This window comes from Fonsecaea pedrosoi, assembly GCF_000835455.1.
Source record: "Fonsecaea pedrosoi CBS 271.37 unplaced genomic scaffold supercont1.4, whole genome shotgun sequence".
Taxonomy (NCBI): domain Eukaryota; kingdom Fungi; phylum Ascomycota; class Eurotiomycetes; order Chaetothyriales; family Herpotrichiellaceae; genus Fonsecaea; species Fonsecaea pedrosoi.
The window spans coordinates 3,777,650-3,797,632 of NW_013550612.1; the positions used below are offsets into that span (position 1 = coordinate 3,777,650).

Below are 19,983 nucleotides of genomic sequence, written 5' to 3' on the forward strand. Positions count from 1 at the left end.
CAACTTGTGCAGGCCTCCTATCGCATGAATCGAGAGAGACTTTTGAAAGTCCTCGCCCGACTGCTACTTGCGTGATGTCGGCTGCGGAAGATTTGCCTGATGATGCTGACGTGGAAGCTGCAGAATACAGTTTTCCTTCAGTTGCTTCTAACTTCTCCGGTGTTCCCATATTGCCGTCCTTGTCATCCTCTGCATGTATCTCCCTCCCAACGGCCGACAAGGAGCAGGCAGACGAGAAACAGACTGGACATCGAACATGGCTTGACTTCTTTCTAAACATCGAAGACTGTGGCGTCATCTTCGTTCCTTACGACAGGCTACAGCGCGGTCAAGCCATTGGCAAGGGTCACACTGGGGCCGTCTTCAAAGGCTCGTTCAATGGGAAACCGGTTGCTCTCAAGTATACCAACATCGATTCAACGCGACCGCCCTCAATCGCAAAAGAGCGTCAGAATGATGCTTTGTTGAAAGAGACCGGCATGGAGTTAAGGGTTATGACACATCCAGACCTGCGCCGGCACGCTAACATCATCGATATCCATGCTATTTCATTGAAGCCCGAATTGCTCACCGAAGAGTCAGAAGGAGACCTTGAGGACGGCCAGCCTCAAGATGAACTGGGGCTGCCGCTGTTGCAACCTGTGATAGTGATGGAGCTCGCCGTCACAGATCTCAGGACCTTTATGCTGTCCAACGCGTTAACAGCGCCAGAGACGCGGGCACGACTTGCGAGTGAGGTGACTCACGGGATCTCCGGCTTACACAAAGCGGATGTCACGGTTGGCGATATCAAACCTGACAACATACTCCTTTTTCGCACTTCTGACGGTTCCCTAACTGCCAAAATAGCAGATTTTGGGTTCGCAAGGGGCGCGGCTAACTTAGTTTCATCACCAGACGTTGAACGAGAAGTTCGAGGCAGTACTCTTCCATGGCGTGGCCCCGAGGTCAGAAGCTCGCTCGCTCTATCTTCCGCACAATTATTAACTGAAGGGGATTTAGCATTGGGATTTGGATGACAAAGCCTGTCCTCCAACAATGATGGATTGGCTGTTTCGATGCCAGGATTCGTATTCCCTGGGGCTCGTTCTTGCCTTCATTCTTTTTGATTTCGATCCGGAAAACGAGCCACGGCTCGAGGCCAAGGCGCCAGGTGGCACGCCATCGCTCCGAGACATTGCTCCCTCTCGGAACTTCAACGACCTAGTCCCTGCACTTGGCCGCTACGCTAGTCACAGGCTTTTGAATACCTTGTGGGCAGAATTCCGTGCTGCTGCGTATGCCTTGGACGACTGTGTGAAGTACCGGGCTGACTTTGATAAGGATGGCGAATCAAGCTTTCAAGCCATCATTGTACAAGAGCTGGTTTGAAGAACATCCTGACCTGGTGACTGCTTTGAACTACGTCCTTGTAACCACTCTGGAATGACTGACACATACTGTGGTAGATCGACAGGACGATAAGCCAGACACCGCCAGCACCAGACAGCGAACAGTCTCTACCCAAGACTTACCTCCTGCCATACTTGCTTACAGCTGATCCATTGAGACGGATGCCTGTAATCATATTCCAGAGATTCCTGTTGTGGGTGCATTGTCACTGCAATTAGACATGTTCTGACTTGGACTCTAGCCCCGACCCCCTACACGATCAGACGCCCTATAGCACCGATAGACACCAGTCATCTAGACGCACTCGGAACAATATGGTCTCCTTCTATACGAAGGCTTCTGCTGTTGGGGAACAAGAGAGAGCGCATCCAACTAGAGTGAGTACGATTTGCATTTAACCACGTGTTTGCCGCATCTCAGTGTTGCTGCATGTAGGACATGCCACCAGCGGTCAGACGGGTACTATTTCAGCGAATGAGGGCAGAAGCTGCGCATGCCAATCCTTGGTCCGAGCATCGCAAGATCATGTCGATCTGCTATGGACAAGGCTTTGGCTGCAAGAAAAACGCAGTCCTGGCCAAACGGTGGAACGACAGCCTTGCCATGGCGCAGGTAAATCCGGACTGCACCGGTGACGATTTTACTCGTGTCCTCTCTGCACGACACCAGGCCCTTTGGGCCAGCACAGTTCAAAGTTTCAGCTTACCCGATGGGCTTGGTGAGCCGGATCTGTACCGGTGGTATATCTCTGACATTCTACTCGACGCGACCCATATGATGTATCCGATGCATCCCCGATTGTTGGCGAGATTCGTCAACATGTACTGCTCGTCGGACGGGGTGCGCGATCTTGAATACGCAAAATTGTTTTGGCAAAAGCAAGAAATTACGTGGTCTAACTTCGTGGGTCGAAACGTGAACGCTGCCATATATCCAGAGATGGCGCCTAAGAACGTGGACCTCGCCAATGAAACAACAAAGATGTGGGATCTTCTGGCCCCACGCCGACATGTCGTTCTTGCCGATGATGCGGAAACTTTGCTGCGGGAACTGCCTCCGGAAAGCCTCCAAGGCGACTCTGACGAGGCCGAGAGATCCCGGACAGAAGCCAGGATCTTATTCGAATTGTCCATTCGCATCAAACGGCCCAAGTGCTTCGAGTTGTTGTTTCGCCAATACGGCCAACGGTTGAAAGCGGAAACAGAGATGGCGCCCTCGGATCTTCAGACTACCGTTCGAGCTGGTGACACGGATGCCTTGGATTTTGTGCTGAACTACACCCAAAACTTCACTGAACTCACCTCCGTGAACCTTTGGATCGACCTTGCGGAGTACTCTCAGGGTTATATTATTCGTCATGTGCTATACAGACTCGCTTATGCCACAGGGAAGACTGACTTCCTGCCGAGCTACGACCCCCGAGCTCCTTTACCTCGCCACGAACATGCGGGGAATTTCAGAGCTCAGTCTCCGTTGGTGTGCAAAGCAATTGAGCAGGAGAACTGGTCCTCGTTCCTTGCATTACTGGATGCTGGTATCGACGTCAATATCTTGCGGGTCAAAGACGGACTACTGCCCATCCACCTCGCAGCGGGTTGGCGTCTACCAATGTTTGTGGCCGCGCTGCGCTCTGCCGGAAGTACCATCAACGTGCATGATGTGCGGCGGAATACTGCCTTACATTACGTCTTGCAAGACTCCCCGATTCCTCGGCCGCCGGTACGAGAGGATTGGGACATGACCCAATTCCTCGAATCCTCTGGAATCGCTCGGCGTTTCCGCGAACGTCCTGATTGGACACAGCAACTGACCTTGAAGCTGCTGGTTTCAATGCCTGGCATCGACTTGGACGTTAGGAACCAGGCAGGGTTTACGCCTCTGAACTTGGCTGCCTCGATTGGCAACACATTTGCGGCCCAGCTCCTGATGGAGCGAGGTGCGGATTCCAACATTCTTACATTTGGTTGGCAGTCGGTGTTGCAATCAGCCGTCGCCTCCAAAAGCCTTGAAATGGTCAAGCTCGTCTACCCTAGGACAACGCATCAGCTAAATGAAAGCAGTCTTTCTGGCCTGACACCTCTTCTCATGAGCGCCTGCGTCGGCCAAGTTGATATCTGCCAGTTTCTGCTCGAGGAAGGAGCTGATTTCAATTCAAGGGACCAAGGAAACCGAAACATTATCCACGCTTGCTGCGAAGGAGCGAGTGTCGACACTCTAGAGCTTGTCATGGCTTGGATGACGAGCCTGCAGGACTCCGAGACAGAGGCCGGGACGCCTCTCGAATCTGCCAGTGGGAGCATGTCTCGCTTGATCAATGAGTACAATTTGGCAGGTTGTTTGCCTTTGCACGAAATATTCAAGAGCCACGAGTACGAAATTTGTGACCACGTCATGCCTTTTATGGAACTGCTTCTGCCCTACGTTGACGATATCAATGCACGGGAAGGGCCTGTCTCGGCCGGCGCAACTGCCCTCCACCACGCTGCAGGGAAAGGACTGCCTGATGTGGTGAGACTTCTACTGGAAAATGGAGCTGATCCGAATCTCCCATTCGGGCAAGGATGGACACCATTGCACATGGCTCATGCAGCAAACAGCGACAAAGTCATCGAGCTCTTGATGACATTCGGAGCGGAGGCAGAACGAGACAACAGCGGCAGATTCCCGGGGGAAATCACCCACAAAGCGCGAGACTGGTATGAGAAGTCGGCGAGAGCACGGATCCTGATGGACCGTGCAAGAGTGGAAGCCCAGGAAAACGAAAACATGATGTTCATGGTGAGACAAGCAAGCCAAGCCTTTCCCGAGCTTGACTCAGATTTGATGTACGGCGCACACTCGGCAATGGTCATGGCTCAAATCCAGAATCTACGCATCTCCTCTGAGATTGACCATGAGTTGAAGACGATGGAGGAGTCGGGTTCGGGTCCGTTGAACGAATCGGTCTTTGATCTGCTGGTCCAGCTCTCAAAGGGAGATTCCGGAGCGTCTGCGTCGGCCATAGCAAAGGACGCGGATGCACTCTATGAGCTGGTGAGGTTGCACAGTAGCAGTCCTTGGCCTCAGCACTGAAGTCTACCCGCAGCGTGGGATTTGGTAAGTCTGGCAGAAATTGTTGAGACTGATGCTTCAAGCGTAACGAGAGAAATGAATAGTATGCTCAGTGATTATTACATCGAATGGCTCCAAGCAGCGTTGCCCACAATCGACTTGTCATGAACGTGTTACGAGCCGACCTGATGGCCGGCTGCGAGGGGCGGTACGCCAGACACAAGGGTACTTTGCTTCTGTTCGAGGTCAAGGCAGGTGTTGATTTGGGCAGGATCTGAGCAAGGTTATTATGCATTAGTCTGTCTCGTACCTCTTCTTAGGCCAGGTCTGATCGTCTATATACAAAATACTAGGTGACGGGAAGACCTCTCCTGAGTCCTACCATGCTGCAAGGCCTCCTTCCTGCTTTAGCCGTATAATACTTGTAGTGCCTACCTTCACCGGGTGACTCTTGGCGTGTTGTTGCACTGTCACCTCTCCTGTAGAAGCTGCCTTCTGAGCTGAAAGCTGTATTACCAATCGGCGACGACATCGAATTTCTTCTCAGTCGTCATGAGTTACAGTAGTTCCCCAAAAACTGCCCCCCCCTTTTGCTGACACATTTGCAGCTTTCTCCCACGGAAAGCTAATCCGGCCATGAGTCGTTCAAATGAGCAGATTTTATGTACTGCGGTAATATCTCTGATACCGCCTACCCCTTGTTAACCAATCAGATATAGCGGAGGTGTGAACCGAATGCGCAGCCCACAAACTCCACCTCCAGAGACCACAAATACGTAGCTAAAACTCCATTCTTCACGAGATACTTGTGGTCGTTTTGTTGTAGTGAGTGGGACAGAATAGAAGCGAGGCGAGCGCGAGGTGCATGCAGGTGAGTGTGGTAATCTCTCTCTCTCTCTCACAAAAGGGAGAATGGGAACCAAGGGAAGAATAATGCCTTGTGCCCTGGAGCGCCCTTGAGGAACGAAGATGAGACGAAAGGCTCTTGGAGCTCCTCCAGAAAGGAAACTTCCGGGAGGGGAGCTTCAGCCTTGAAGAGAAAATGAGGAGTAGAGCAGGATCTGTGTCGGGATGAATGACACACCCAAAATTGCAACGTGACTTCTTCGTTCGGTTATATACTGCTCACGGTCCTTTCCAAGGTCGATATGGCTGCCCGCCCCGTCTGTTAGCTGATGACCTATACCGAGCTGTCACTTCACATACAGGTTGTTTCGGCGGCGCCTGGATCCAGGCCGCCATCTGGTATTGGCTGACGTCCGCAGGTGTGAGGCCCAGATGGCACTTTTCCTCTCCGGTCCACTGGAACAAGAAACTCATGGGAAACGGGGGTCGGTAGTCTCCAGCATCCTGGATCGCTTCGACGTCCTCTTTCGAAAGTTCAATCCGCAATGCCTCTGGCAATGCTTTGACATGTTCGACCGTCTGGACCCCGACGATTGGATAAACATAGGTCGACTGGTGTAGTAGGTAGGCGAGTGCCTTGGGTGTTGCGCGGTCAGCCAGCAAATATTTGATCCAAGACACGATGCATTTAAAATGAGATACTTACTACCGCCTGGGTCGTGGTCTTTTTGGATTGCGCGACCTTCTCCAGCGCCGTGGACACCTTGACATCCGCTTCGCGGAAGCCGTACCCTTTATGGGCGTCTGGGTCCTTCATCTTTGCCTCCCTTTCTTGCACCGATATCAATTGTCCTCCTCCGAGAGAAGCCCACGACACAATCGCCATACCTTGGTCTTCGCACATGGGGATGATCTCGGCCTCCATGTCCCTGTACGCGGCATTCCATCGACCTTGGTACACCGAAAATGGTGTGAGGCCGTGGCTTCGAGCATCTGTCGCATCGCATCAGCGTGGTGCCGGCGTGGAAAGCAAAGTACATCAAGGGATCACCACTGTACATGCATTTGCCTTGACAACCACCCAGGCTGGAGTATCAGATACCCCGATGTACAACACTTGCTTCGCCATGACGTAGGCGTGAAGATGTGTCATGACTTCTTCCACGGATGTTGCAAAGTCCCACCTGAAACCCAGTCAGTCGAGTTGGTCCACCCCCCCGTTGACATCAGAACCTTTCACCAGTGGACGTAGAGGATGTCAATTTAATCTGTCTTTAGTTTTGCCAAACTATCTCTCACCGAGATGTGCATGCTTTTCGCCGAATTGCCCGTGTAGTTGCTCTGTAAGGGAAGTTCATTTCTCTGGTACGCCTTGTAGCCAGCGGTATACTTGGTCGCAACGACCATCTGGTCTCTGTTTCCCCTCTTCTCCATCCACTCACCAATCAATCTCTCAGAGTCCTCGCCATTGTAGGTGTTGGACGTGTCGATGAAATTGCCACCCAGAGCGTAGAAGGCGTCGAGCAGAGAGTCTGGATTTTCGTTTTTGCCAAATACCTCGGTCCATGAGCTCCCGATGCTGATGCCACCCAGGCACAGAGGGGAGACTTTGACGGACGCTGTTGGGGAGAGGATGCGGTGGTATGCCAACGGATTCTCGGGCTTTGGAGGAGGGTTGAAGAACGACATATTCGAAAGAAAATCGAATGGCGATGCAAACAGAGCTGTTGGAAGTTTTCGTCAAAATAGGCATCAAATATGTATCAATTGAAGCCTCTCCCCCGCATGCTACATACAACAGAACTGATTCTGATTGGGAGCATCTGAACAAATACCGGCGCCACCATAAGCAGTCTGCGTTAGCGCAAACCCAACGAGCCAGAAGGTGGCGACATTAGACCACCAAGTTTGGTCAATCGGACACAATAATTATTAATTACGAGGTATTACAGAGCTAACGAAACTTTGGGTCTAAAATGATTCTCGATTTTTCTTTTCGGACGAAGGCTGGGTTCCACAGTTCTGTGCGAGGTATTCACCCCGATTTCATTGCATATTCCTCATCACCGACCTCTTCTTCCCAGGTGACACCGCCAAAGGAGGTCGCCCGGTGACACATGTAGCTATCATCGTCAGCTCCGTGCCAATGCTTCGTGCCAGGCGGGCACCAGATGACGTCCCCAACATTGATCCTGACGGGATATGTTTGAGAGATCATATACGTGACTTTGCAGGGGATGGAGGCACGATATATATATATTTCGTCGAGAATTTGGCATCCTTGACGGCATGAGCGGCGCATAGTCTTGCATTGCAAAGCAGAAGCACTCCGCAGAGCTTGAGTCAATCGTCGGCTCGCATGGCACGCCGATCTGTTTCGAGGGGGCTCGTCGATTGCCACCGATGTCGAAACACATCCCATCGGATGCAGATTGCTTATGCAAAGGCTTCATAGTGGAACCGACGATGTCATGTCCGTAAACTTTCAGACGAGAAAATATCAAGACCAGCACCTGCAATTGCCGTTGTGGAGACGATTCAATGCCGTATCATAGAGGCGTTGAGAGTGCGTTGGGTATTTAAGCACCAACCATCCGCGCAATCCAACAAGGAGGTCATTGCTGTTTTCCTGCTCTACTGCCAACCCCCGAATAAGTCCAGCCACAGACAGACCCCAAGCCTCGAGACACCGCGTTGTCGACCAAATAAGAAACCATGGCTGGCTCCACCGACTACAAGTTCATGGGATGGCTAGGCCTCGACAAGACTGCTGACAAGGGGAAAATGGTCTGGCAAGAATTCGAGCCCAAGACCTGGGAAGAAACAGACGTCGACATTCAGATATCACACAGTGGAATCTGCGGATCGGATCTCCATGTCCTCCGTAGCGGCTGGGTAAGTCCCGTGATCAACACATAAACCACTCAGGCGAGCGCTGAATCAATCTGCAGGGGCCGACGCCATATCCATGTTGTGTCGGCCACGAGATTGTGGGTCGAGCTGTACGCGTGGGCACGAAAGTTGCAGGTGGTATCAAGGTGGGAGACCGAGTTGGTGTCGGCGCTCAAGGTGACTCTTGCTTGGGTCGTGTGCAAGGCCATTGCGACGAATGCGCGTCAGGGAATGAACATTTCTGCGCCCACCACGTCGGCACATACGGAAGCTTCCATCTGAATGGCGACAAATCATACGGGGGTCACGCATTGTATAACCGCTCTCCGTCCCACTTTGTCTTCAAGATCCCAGACGCCATTCCTTCTGCTTCGGCAGCAGTAATGCTATGCGCTGGCATCACAACATATTCGCCGTTGAAGCACTTCGGATGTGGACCGGATAAGCACGTCGGTGTCATTGGCTTGGGTGGTCTGGGTCATTTCGCCGTTCTCTGGGCAAAAGCACTGGGTGCGAAGTCGGTTGTCGCCATCTCCCGCAAGGAGAGTAAGAAGCAAGACGCCCTCAAAATGGGAGCAGACGGCTACATTGCAACAGACGATCATCCCAAGTGGGACACCGAATTTGCTGGCTCGTTTGACCTGCTCATCTCAACCATCTCTTCGTCAAAGGTACGTTCTTAAAGTTCGCTTGACCACATAGGCCACGACGTTGACCAATCGTTTTAGATGCCCATTGCCGGCTATCTTGCTCTCTTGAGACGCGATGGCACACTAGTTCAGGTTGGCAACCCTGACGATGGAGTGTTCGAGGTACCAGCGACTGGCATAATCATCGGAAGGAAGAAGCTTGCTGGTTCAATGATCGGCGCACCAGGAGAAATTCGAGAAATGCTTCAGCTGGCGGCTGAGAAGAATGTGAAGCCATGGGTGGAAGAGCGTCCAATGAAGGATGCAAATCAGGCCATGGTGGACATGGATAATGGCAAGGCAAGATACCGATATGTGTTGGTGAATGAGGACCATCTGTGAGCATTGTCTGCCTCGCTACATGTCCTAAGCTGTATCACACGACTAGCCAGAGCTTCCATCAGAATGATAGCAGTAGTTGCATGACCTTGTCATCTGGGAGTACAAATAGTATCCGGAAAGAGCTTCGGCTCGCCCCGTCGAACCCTCCAGTTGTTCGTTGCTTTGAACAGACGATGACAGCCTTGCACAACCCAAGGCCACTTTTTGCAAAAATCTTCGCCGATCTCCCAGCTGTCCGGGTCACATGGATCACCCCAGACGATAAGGCTCTCCGACTGTTTGCCGTGACGATTGTCCACGACGTCATGGCAGAGTGGTTCATCGTCATAATCATCGCCCAGTAGCAGAATGTTATTACGCATCCTTGGATCGGGCAATAGATCGATCCATGGATGGTGCGCAACAATCAGCTGTAGATTGGTTGGCCTGAGATTTGCGGGACATGTCTGTACGGCTGCTTGGGTTCCGTCCGGGGAGCGGAAAAAGGGTGAAATAGCCTCACACTGGAGCCACTGATTAACAAAACCAAGAGTTTTATCATTTGCCATGAGTGCTCTGAAAACGTTGAATTTGATGAGCGTCAGCAGGAGGTCTGTTCGCGGAGACCCTTCCAGATATCGCGAATAAGCATACTCCTCGAAGCGGGCGAGAGACCTCTGGGTCTTATCAACGTCATCCGAGCATCGCCATAGATTGATCGGTGGCTCTGACGCCTCTGAGCACGAAGTATCACGGGTTCGACTAGCCTGCCGCACAACCTCCGAGTCCGCACTTGGGTCTTTGGCCGTGACGCCGAGCTTTCGTTGCATCACCTGTCGCCTTCCTGCATGGTTGAGTTAAAAGACCATGACTTGAATGAGTATAGTAACCCATAGATATGCTTACTCCATGCCCTTTGATGTAGGCGATTCTGAATTTTCCTCCGCTTAGCGGGATCAGTCGTTCCACTCCAATCATCGTCCGGACCATGCATCTCATTTTGTAGGCGCAAACTGAGAACTGATGGCAGGGTGATGTCGTCATACACCTTTATATCTGGGCGGTGGCTTATTTGGGCCATAATAGCTGGATGAATGTGAAAGATAAGCTCTAAAAATGCTCTCGGGATCTAGAATGGATGGCAGGGCCGTCACCGCGTGATAAATATTCGAGGGGATGGAGGCGGGGCAATACTGTCGGGCAAGTTTGCCGGGGAAGTGGCAAAACAATATGGTGACTCTGAAATTACAGAATTGCAGATTGCCCTTTTCTTCCTTCTATAATCCGCATCTCGTGTCGCACAAGACCCGTGGGCGAGCACAATGTGTTACATCAACCAAACTATGCTTGCCAGTCGAAATACCTTTGCAAATCCTACCGAGACTAACCGTTGCGCAAGTCACAGGTATCTCTGAGATGAATATCACTTAGGATTCAAGGCAGCTTGAATTTATGAGGGAGCCTACGCAGGCCCCCTTTGTTGCTGACAAACAATGGCTTATTGGATGGGTGAACCAGCTTAATTGTCCGATATGCGCGTCTCTGAAGATAACTTCCCTTGCTTGTCACGGATGGCGCCCATCTTGCTGCCGGCTGCAGCACCTGTCTTGACAGTCTGGAAGAGGGACGACTTTTTGGCCACTACCCCGATGTAGCTAGTAAGGTGAGCTGGCCTAGGTAAGCCTAAGCCGACGTTAAGCTATCACTGGCTATGTAGACGCGAGCTAGCCCGAGTAAAAGCGGCGCGAGGTCACGTATGTAGGCCAGAAGGGAGATGGGCGTCGAGATTCCAGTCGTGAAACAGGCAAAACAGGCAGTTCGACGTCGGAATCTCGACACGAGTACTTTCCATTCCCATCTTTGGGCCTGAGGACGACCTGAGGCTCGCGGCTTTGACATGAGCTGCTGCCGCACGTGACCTATCACAGCCCGAAGCTGTGAAGGTTCCAACAACTTGACCCCGGTTCCCGGTTTTTTGTGTTTCAAGGCTCAGAAGGGCCATTTTCCGGACCCTCCCGCTCGGTTATACTTGACGCACGCACGAGGCCCCTTTTCCGGCCAGGCTGTTGCCTGCTGAGCCTTTCACGAGTATCGAGGTAGTTAAGCGGAAGGAGTTAGATTAGCCTCCTTACCCCGGCTTCTGGAGGTGTTCAAAGAAAGGTTCAGTCTAAGCCCGGGTTAAAGTAGTCTTAGCCTCCAGGCTATGCCCACGCGCATCTTTCGCGTGATTAGCAGCCCCTTGTCTCAGGCTCAAGCCCTTTCTGCCGCGGACCTGCAGAAAAGAGTCTAAGTGAGTGAGACAAAGTAGGCCGCCGCTTTGCTCACCCTCGGCTCACCTGCTTCGAGCGATCCCTGGGCGCTCCAGGAGTCTGCCCAACGCAGCCGCTCCGCCGCTCACGGGTCCAGAGGTTGGTACCGTTCTCACGTCTTCCTATGGCCACTCGTTTATGTCCACAAAGCACCTCTCTCCCGTTGCGATCGCGCTGTTTTCGGATTCTCACGCCATGAATGACCCAGGATCGCATTATCCACTACGAGAAAAAATAAGCCCCGTCGAGGTTGCTCAAAATGTTCTCCCAAAAGAACGGCAAAAACTCCCTGGATCGCCTTCTCAACTTCAGGATCTTGCAGTCGTATACAATGACAAGTTCAAAACAAGCAGGAACATAGAGGATCTAGAAACAGCGCTTCAGCTGTTCCGGGCGGCCTTGGATAAGACTCCACCGGGTGATGATAAAAGGGCCCATCGACTTCATGCCCTCGCTGATGCATACTATGTTAGACACCAGAGCACAAAGTCCAGGGTCGACGTGGATAAAGCAATCGAGCTATTCCAGGAAGCCCTTGCTTTGACCCCTTCAGACCATCCAGCACAGGCATTTCGACTCCAATGTCTAGGAACTATGTACGGATCCAGATACTACAAAACATTGGATATGGCAGATATCGACAAAGCGATCCAGCTGCTAGAAGAATCTCTTAACAAAACAAGCGTAGACCACCCAAACCTGGCAGACCGAAAGTTTGTCCTAGGCTGTGGATATAAGGACAGGTTTCCAAGGTCCAGGAAGATGACAGATATCGATAAAGCGGTTCGATTGCTCGAAGAAGCCATTCAACAAACTCCATTAGGCCACGCATACCGAGAGCCCCGACTCCACGTCCTTGGACACTCATATGAATACAGATACTACAGCAAATGGGATATTGAAGACCTTCGTTTATCAATTCAATGCTTCCAGGAGTCCCTGGACAAGATGCCTCTTGACCATCCACTCCGACCGTCTCGACTTAGCCTTCTTGGATGCAAGTATAGAGATAAGTTCCAAGCAACTATGGAGAAAACCGATATCGAAAAAGCGATTGAACGACTGCAAGAGGCTCTCCACCAGACTCCCTTGGACCATCCAGACCGACCATCTCGACTTGAGGAGATTGCAAATGCATATGGGTGCCGCTACCATTTGAATCGGGACGCAAAAGATCTTGATTTATCAATCCAGAGCATAGAGGAATCCCTTGAGAAGACCCCTTCAGATCATCCAGACCGAGCGACTCGGCTTCAGACTCTTGGAGCTGGCTACCAATATCGATCCGGACAGAAAGGGAGTCTAGAGGACCTTAGCGACGCAATTCGGCTATACTACGCGTCTCTCAATATAACATCCCCGGACGATCCACATAGGGTATCTCGACTTGTTTGTCTTGGAGCTGCGTATGAAACTAGATTCCGAATGATTGGGGCTGTAGCAGATATCGATGCCGCCATCTATCTGTTCAAGGAATCGGTTGGCAAAACTCCGCCTAATCATCCTGAACTAGCGGATCGACTTCAATGGCTCGGAAACGCACATGAATGCAGGTATCTGAGGAAAGGGGACGACGAAGACTTCAAGTTGGCTGTTCAATCACAGCAGAAATCTCTTGAAATTACAGCTCCACAAGACCCACGGAAGGGATCTCGACTTTTGGAGCTCGCTATCGTGTACAGAGACCATTTCGGTAGGGCACGGAATAGGGAGCACCTGGAAAGGTGCATCCAGCTGTGTCAAGAATCCCCTGATATAACGCCTTCTGATGATCGGTCCAAGCCTCTTCGACTTTGCATCCTTGGAACTGGATATGCATTGAGATATGACATCACTCGAGCCGCGACAGACGTTCAAATGGCACTTCGGGTGCTTGAAGATGCCGTCCGCATAACGAAACCCGACGATCCTAATTCGGCATTCCGACTTAATTTACTTGGATCAACCTATAAGAATAGATATCGGGACACTAGGAATAAGGATGATCTTGACATGGCAATACAGCGGCTTCAGGCTTCCCTTGATCACACTCAATCAGGAACCCAGCACCGTTTAAGCGCCGGTATGACCTTGTATGGGCTATACGTCGAAGTCAAAGACTGGGCGAAAGCTTACCAAGCTGCCTCGAAGGCGGTACATCTTGTCCCACGCCTTACATCACGATCTCTCGAAAATGCCGACAAGCAAAATAAGCTTCGCGAAGTTGTTGGCCTCGCTGGAGATGCAGCAGCTATTGCGCTCAATGCTGGAAAGAACGCCTTCGAGGCTCTCCAAATACTTGAACTTGGTCGTGGAGTGATTACAGGATCTCTGAGTGAACTCCGCACTGATCTAAGAGATCTTCAGAACCATCACCCAGACCTGGCAAACGAATATGTACACCTCTGCCAGCAACTTGACCCTCCTCCCACATTGGTTCAGGCTCCGGGCATTCAGCAACGTGGTTTCGACCATTGGCTTGCCGATCTTCGGACTGAACAACATCTTCCTGCAATCCGAGAACTCTCTCGTGTCGAAAAAAGTCGTGACTCTTCCTGGCAGGGTCGACATGAATTACGTCATGATGCTGCAGACAATCTCGATAAGTTGATTAGAGAAATCCGGAATAATCCTGGGTTTGAGGATTTCTTGCTTGCTCCAGTCGAATGTGCCGTGAAAGAGGCCGCGAGACACGGCCCTATCGTTGTGATCAACGTTAGCCCGTTACGTTGCGATGCGCTATTGATCGAGCCGCACAGGGTCCGGTCCTTGGCTCTTCCTCACCTCAAGAGCCATGAAATCGAGGAGAAGGCGCGGCAATACAATCTGGACAGCCCTCGGGTCCTGGAATGGCTTTGGGACGTGGTTGCGAATCCGATTCTAACCGAGATTCGATTGACACAACCGCCCTCCGGCGATGACTGGCCACGTATATGGTGGATTCCCACCGGGTCTCTGAGCAAATTCCCGGTTCACGCAGCGGGGTATCACTCCAAGTGCTCCAGGGAAACAGTGCTCGATAGAGTCATGTCGTCGTACAGTACCTCCATCAGGGCCATTATCCACAGCCGCCGAAACGGCCGCTCTAGTAGTCCGTCATCAACCCCTCTCAAAGCACTTCTTGTTGCCATGCCGGACACGCCGAATCAGAAGGCACTTCCTTTCGCAAGCGAGGAGGTCGCGATGCTCCGAGCACTCTCTCCATCAATGTCGCTCCGTCCCGTAGAGCCGAAACGGTGCAAGCAAGATGTAGTCCAGGAGCTCTCCGATTGCGCCATATTCCATTTTGCTGGCCACGGTCGGACGGACGACACTGATCCTTCACAAAATTGCCTGCTCTTATCGGACTGGGAGATTGATCCACTGACGGTCGGCACTCTTCTCCAGATGAATCTCCGAAAGTGCTCACCGTTTCTTGCCTACCTCTCTGCCTGCGGGACCGGTCGTATTGGGAATGCGAAATTCGTCGACGAGAGTATCCACCTGATCAGCGCTTGCCAATTGGCCGGGTTTCGCCACGTCATCGGCACGCTGTGGGAGGTGAACGACAGACTCTGTGTGGACGTTGCCAGAGTCACGTACGAGGAGATGAGGAACCGAACGAAGGACGGACACCTTGCGGACGACGCTATTTGCCGGGGCCTTCACATCGCTATCAGGCAGGTTCGAGAGCGCTGGTTGAATAAATCAGCACCTGCCAGATGCGTGGCCGGGTCGAACGAGGTCGACAAACCCCCTGCAGTGGTGGAAGCGACCGTTCGAGGGACAGGTCAACAGGCCCGGAACCATGATAACAGGTTCGGGAGAGATATCGTGTCGTGTGATGAGGACGACGAAGAAGAATCGACAAAATCACTATTGTGGGTCCCCTATGTTCATTTCGGCGTTTGATGAGGTCGGAAGGATGCCCTCCTTAGAACTTAGATGAGTGAGAATCGGGAAATTCAATGCCGCCCAATCCCCTGACGAACGCCACCTGCTGTTTCGTTTGGTCTCGCTCCCGTCCTTTCTCTTGACTGCAGTGCTGATTTTTGGCAATTCCAACGAGTCGAATGTCGTTGGCTGCGAGGTCACAAAGACTTTGACAATATCCTTACATTCCACCTGACCACCGGCCGAGAGTCCGGGTGGAACCAACGCCTTCAACTTCTTCCTGAATACCCCAGTGAATCCCTGGGCAGTCTGCCTTGGCGGGATGACTTCGTAGCTTCCGCGGAGAATGTTTTCCACCTGCCACTGAGGACCCAAATTATAAACATAGACGTATAGGTCCTCGTCACATTTGTTTTGGACTATCAGTTCCAGAACGCGCTCCATATCTCTGTCGTGTTCCACTTTTATCGTAAACCCAGGCAGGTAGACATTACCCCAATAGTCTGTCATTTCGGCGACGAAAGACTGCAAGAAAGCGTCGGTCGGTGCGATGTTGACCAAATCTCTAACTAGCTCAAACTTGGCCAGGTGCTCAACAAAGTCACAAACCTCGTCGACGTCTGTTCCGTCTTGGGTCATAATGGGGAGGTTGGGGACTCTCTGACTACCTTGGTCCCAAATTTCGTACTCCCCGTCGCTGGTGAGGGCAATTTGAAAATAAAATCGAGGCCGGTCATTGTGAGGCGCTCCGAGTTGAGAGGATATTTTCTCCTCCTCCTCCTCGTCGTCGTCGCTTGCAAGGCTCAGGGCAAGTGATCTTCGTTGCAGGGCAGCCGGCCATTGATCTCGCTGAGGCAGGCCATCTAGCAACCTAATCGTGTATTTCTGAAGGGCGAGCAGGGTCAAGGCCTTTGCTGCTCCGTGGATTCGGTCATTCGTAGAACGGGAGATGTCCACAGCCTGCAGCGTCGACGTAAAAGCAGTCGTGTGAAGCACACTGACCGTGAGTGACGATGTCGCTTCTGATCTGTTGTCGTCGGGCAAGGCCGAGTTTGAGACCTCGACGAGAAATTGATCACCCACAAGAATGCCGTGGGCCTGGCCCGCCAGGATTTCCCAGCTGCCGTCCAGTTTCTGCAACAAGGGAAAAGTGGTCCCAGTCACGTCGTCCAATCCAGGGTGACCGAAGAAACCTTGGTTCTTGTTTCCATAGAAGACAGGGTTCTGGTATGGCCAGGACTGCCTAAACCGGGCCCGCAGGTTGTCATAGATGTATTTGTGTTGGCGGGCCGGGCCTCCACATTCGTCGAGCGCACGGAGAAGAAAGTAAGACAGTGCCCCATGACCCTGACCATCATCTGAGATGAACTCTTTCGCCAGTTCATGAGGTCCACACGCGGCGATGATCGCATATCCGTCTGTTTTGATACGCCAGTTTGGCTTCAAGGAGACGTCGCGGCTTCCCAAAACAGAGGCGGTTAGGTAGTCTTGGAACTCGGCAACGGGCTTTGTGGCGCTACGGGGGGAGTTGAGGTCGATTTCAGCGTCGTACGGGAGAGAACGTACACTAGGATCTGGATGACGATATACCGCGGCGGAAAAGCAGCAATCCAGTACCATAGTCACAACGAGTCCCTTGTTCAGCATGGCTTCCAAGATGACCGCGAGTGTTGAGCCCCGTAGGTATATCGACTTGTCACTGTTGTCATCCTCCAGTAGTTGCAGCGCCAAATCCCCAGCCGGCCTATCTAAGAAGGTTTCTTCAGTGGCCATTCGAACCCCGTGCCCGGAGAAGTGGAGGTAGACGAAGCTTCCGGGGTTCGCGTGCCGGGTCACATCCTCCAGAGCCGCCACGACTCTTTGGTATGTTGGTCGAGGCGTCGAATTTTGGGTTTGATGAGAGGCAGCCTCAGGTGCAGTGAATATCCTGATGTCGACGCGGCTGAGCCCCGCTTCGAGGTATTCTTTGATGCGGTGAACATCCGGCACGCAATACTTGAGAGGGTTTTCTTCATAAGCGTTGATTCCCACCAAAACAGCATAATGTGTCTTGCCGGCATGGTTTTCCATAGGTCCGGAAGGGCGCTGGGCTTGAGGGGAGAGCGTGAATCGTTGTCGGGACGAATCTACAGTCACGAACGGGAGAATGGAGAGAGACAAGCCGCAAATTTGCACTAGGGCCTAACCTCGAAAATAATCAGCCTTTGTTCGGAGTTGGAATTATAGACAACTACAGCAACTAAACAACGATGACAAAGCTACATCCTGTTTAATTGGTATGACAATATGCGTCCGCCTTTTCTCTATGGAGTGATCAAGTTTATGGACTACTTTTTCACATGTTGTGTTTGAAATATGTAGATTTACTGTGACGGTCATGTTGTAAAGGCTCAATATTTTCGAGGTTAGGCCCTACGCCCCTCCGGCTGACATGGGGTTAACTCGTCAAGCTTGACACCCCATAACACCGGATCAGTCTGCCGCCTCCACGACGGTAGGCCACGCCCCTGTGTTCTGCCCTCTGTTTGAGTTCATCTTCCTTTACTCTACGGCTGCCCCTCTCCCGAACCGAGCGCATGGCAGCGATTTCTGCTGTCAAGGGATAGCAGAGCAGACACATACTCAACGAACAGGAGCACAAGACCTGTGGAGAAATGCATTCACGCAGGCTCCAGGTAGTCGAATTCGATGGCCTCGCCATTGCGAACCGCTTGTCCATTTTTGAGGCAAAGGGTGAACTTTCCGTGCGAAGGAATGGACGCAATGAGGTATGGTCCTTCCCGTCCGGTCGGAGTGCGCAGATAGACCTGGTCTCCTACGTAAAATGCCGGTTTCTGAACGACGGATAGTTAGCAAGCCGCGGAGTGGATAACAAGGGGCCCCACAAGACCTTAATATATGGCGTCACAGAGGGGCGCTGGCCGGCTTCAATGAAAGGTGGTCGTTGTTCTCTGGTTCGGTCAGTGTTTGTGGCCGCACATTGTGTATACCGGAATGGCTCAAGCTTTGGGTAGTGTACACACGTGGAAGACATCGGCCGTTGGAGAATTGTGATTGCTGGAAAGCGAAGGCAATTGAGGGTTGAGACGGTAACGCTGAAAGTGCCTGGCCCAGGGAGGACGCGTCTTATATCCACTTTTCGTCGTCGACGAAGTGAAATACTCTACCCCCAGCTTTCTGCCTGACTGGAACCTAGAGTCTCCTGTCAGCCTTGTCCCTTCAGGCGTCCTGCGGGATGTTTTGCATCAGATTAGTGGGCGCCTGCTGCGCCCCCATTAACCCAAGAACGCACCTTCTTTTGGGGGCCAGTGGCAGAGCCTGCAGAATGGCGATAAGTACATGCGTGAGCCATGTTCACCCATCGAGAGGGCGTCAGACGAAATGCCTCCTTCCACCCCAGACTCCAGCGAAGCCCACTTACCTACTCACTCACCGCGCCTGGTGGAGGACTACGAGCCGGGATATCCTCGGTTCACCGCGCTGCTTTCCTCGCACGAGCCTTTTCTCATCTTCCGACGGTTTGCCCGGCTCCGAGCGCGGCTCCTCCTTTTAAAGCAGGACAGACTTACTCTCCTTGAAGAGAGACTAGATGGGATCGACAAGCTGGAGACTGATCTTCTCTTTCTGGGCAACAGCCGAAACGACCGAAACGTGCAAAGAAGATCTCTCATCTCCGACATCGAAGCCAGTCTGGCCGACTACGGTATTTCGTCTACAGACCCTGTGGCCAAGTTTGATGATTAACGAGCGCAATGCAGATGACCTCGCTGAGAGGACTCACAAGATGTTGAGTTTGCCTTCTGCCGAGCAAAGAGACGTGGAGAGCTTGCAGATGTGGTTAGACGGAAACCGCTGCCTGGCCAGGAAAGAGACAGCATATCTGGCCCAGGACAAGGAACTGGTTTCTCTTGCACCAGTCACGGACAGGGGAATAATGCAACTCGAAGCTTGGGTTGAAGATATGTTGATCCGTTTCTACCGCGGCTTTCGAAACGTAAGAGAGATTCCTCTGTTGTGCCCGTTGTCGGTCTAACAAACACCATCATAGAGCCTCTCTCACGACCTCTCTACTGATGCCTGCGTATATCTTTATTCCGGAAAACTGGTCCCACGAGCTGCTAAAGCCCTCTTATTCCTCTTGATAGTGCTTCCTTTGCTAATGCCTGTCATCCTGTGCAACACCACCACTCGCATCTCCATTCGACTCATCATCATCATGACGTCCATGCTTGTATACCTTTTGATTGCATCTGGTCTGACAAAATCGAAGACAATGGAATTGATAACCGCGACTGCAACGTAAGTACCGCCACTATTCGTCCAGAGCCATAAGGAAGATAGCCAACGTAATCCGACAGAAGACTAACGTGCGGTACCCTAGATACACTACTATTCTCAGCGTATTGGTCTCTTTGCCGGTAAATTCCAAAGCTGCCGACTAGCCCAGTACATGGAACAGTCGTTTTACTGTCGTGAGGTGATTCTGTCCGTGACGGGTCGTTGTTGTCAAGTGTCCTGGGAAAAGTGTGTTGAACCGCGCACATTAGCGAATTGGCCCCCGTTCGCTCTCTGTGTCACTGGGTCGTGACGTACACCAGGGACCTCGGCCCTGGCGCCTATATCAAAACATC

The 19,983-nt window shown here is 52.0% G+C and overlaps 7 protein-coding genes across 7 annotated transcripts; 4 read left to right on the plus strand and 3 right to left on the minus strand.

Annotated features, from left to right (window-relative positions):
* Positions 1 to 74: 74 nt before the first annotated feature.
* On the plus strand, positions 75 to 4,464 carry Z517_07167 (uncharacterized protein; the record flags this gene model as incomplete). The annotated part of the gene is made up of 5 exons (XM_013428905.1): positions 75 to 947; positions 1,003 to 1,365; positions 1,449 to 1,585; positions 1,634 to 1,769; positions 1,828 to 4,464. The coding sequence occupies 5 exons, from the start codon at positions 75 to 77 to the stop codon at positions 4,462 to 4,464; spliced, it is 4,146 nt and encodes a 1,381-aa protein (XP_013284359.1).
* Positions 4,465 to 5,568: 1,104 nt separating this feature from the next.
* Z517_07168 (uncharacterized protein) lies at positions 5,569 to 6,978 on the minus strand (the record flags this gene model as incomplete). The annotated part of the gene is made up of 5 exons (XM_013428906.1): positions 5,569 to 5,595; positions 5,650 to 5,925; positions 5,996 to 6,282; positions 6,349 to 6,473; positions 6,659 to 6,978. 5 exons carry the CDS (start codon positions 6,976 to 6,978, stop codon positions 5,569 to 5,571), a joined length of 1,035 nt encoding a protein of 344 aa, XP_013284360.1.
* A 1,026-nt stretch (positions 6,979 to 8,004) lies between these two features.
* Z517_07169 (uncharacterized protein) lies at positions 8,005 to 9,212 on the plus strand (the record flags this gene model as incomplete). Its single annotated transcript, XM_013428907.1, has 3 exons — positions 8,005 to 8,184; positions 8,241 to 8,852; positions 8,910 to 9,212. 3 exons carry the CDS (start codon positions 8,005 to 8,007, stop codon positions 9,210 to 9,212), a joined length of 1,095 nt encoding a protein of 364 aa, XP_013284361.1.
* Positions 9,213 to 9,301: 89 nt separating this feature from the next.
* Positions 9,302 to 10,272, minus strand: Z517_07170 (uncharacterized protein; the record flags this gene model as incomplete). Its single annotated transcript, XM_013428908.1, has 2 exons — positions 9,302 to 10,035; positions 10,098 to 10,272. The coding sequence occupies 2 exons, from the start codon at positions 10,270 to 10,272 to the stop codon at positions 9,302 to 9,304; spliced, it is 909 nt and encodes a 302-aa protein (XP_013284362.1).
* A 1,423-nt stretch (positions 10,273 to 11,695) lies between these two features.
* Positions 11,696 to 15,370, plus strand: Z517_07171 (uncharacterized protein; the record flags this gene model as incomplete). The annotated part of the gene is made up of 1 exon (XM_013428909.1): positions 11,696 to 15,370. One exon carries the CDS (start codon positions 11,696 to 11,698, stop codon positions 15,368 to 15,370), a length of 3,675 nt encoding a protein of 1,224 aa, XP_013284363.1.
* A 22-nt stretch (positions 15,371 to 15,392) lies between these two features.
* On the minus strand, positions 15,393 to 17,422 carry Z517_07172 (uncharacterized protein; the record flags this gene model as incomplete). The annotated part of the gene is made up of 2 exons (XM_013428910.1): positions 15,393 to 15,541; positions 15,577 to 17,422. The coding sequence occupies 2 exons, from the start codon at positions 17,420 to 17,422 to the stop codon at positions 15,393 to 15,395; spliced, it is 1,995 nt and encodes a 664-aa protein (XP_013284364.1).
* Positions 17,423 to 18,733: 1,311 nt separating this feature from the next.
* Positions 18,734 to 19,794, plus strand: Z517_07173 (uncharacterized protein; the record flags this gene model as incomplete). Its single annotated transcript, XM_013428911.1, has 4 exons — positions 18,734 to 19,055; positions 19,111 to 19,346; positions 19,401 to 19,651; positions 19,734 to 19,794. The coding sequence occupies 4 exons, from the start codon at positions 18,734 to 18,736 to the stop codon at positions 19,792 to 19,794; spliced, it is 870 nt and encodes a 289-aa protein (XP_013284365.1).
* Between the last annotated feature and the right edge of the window lie 189 nt (positions 19,795 to 19,983).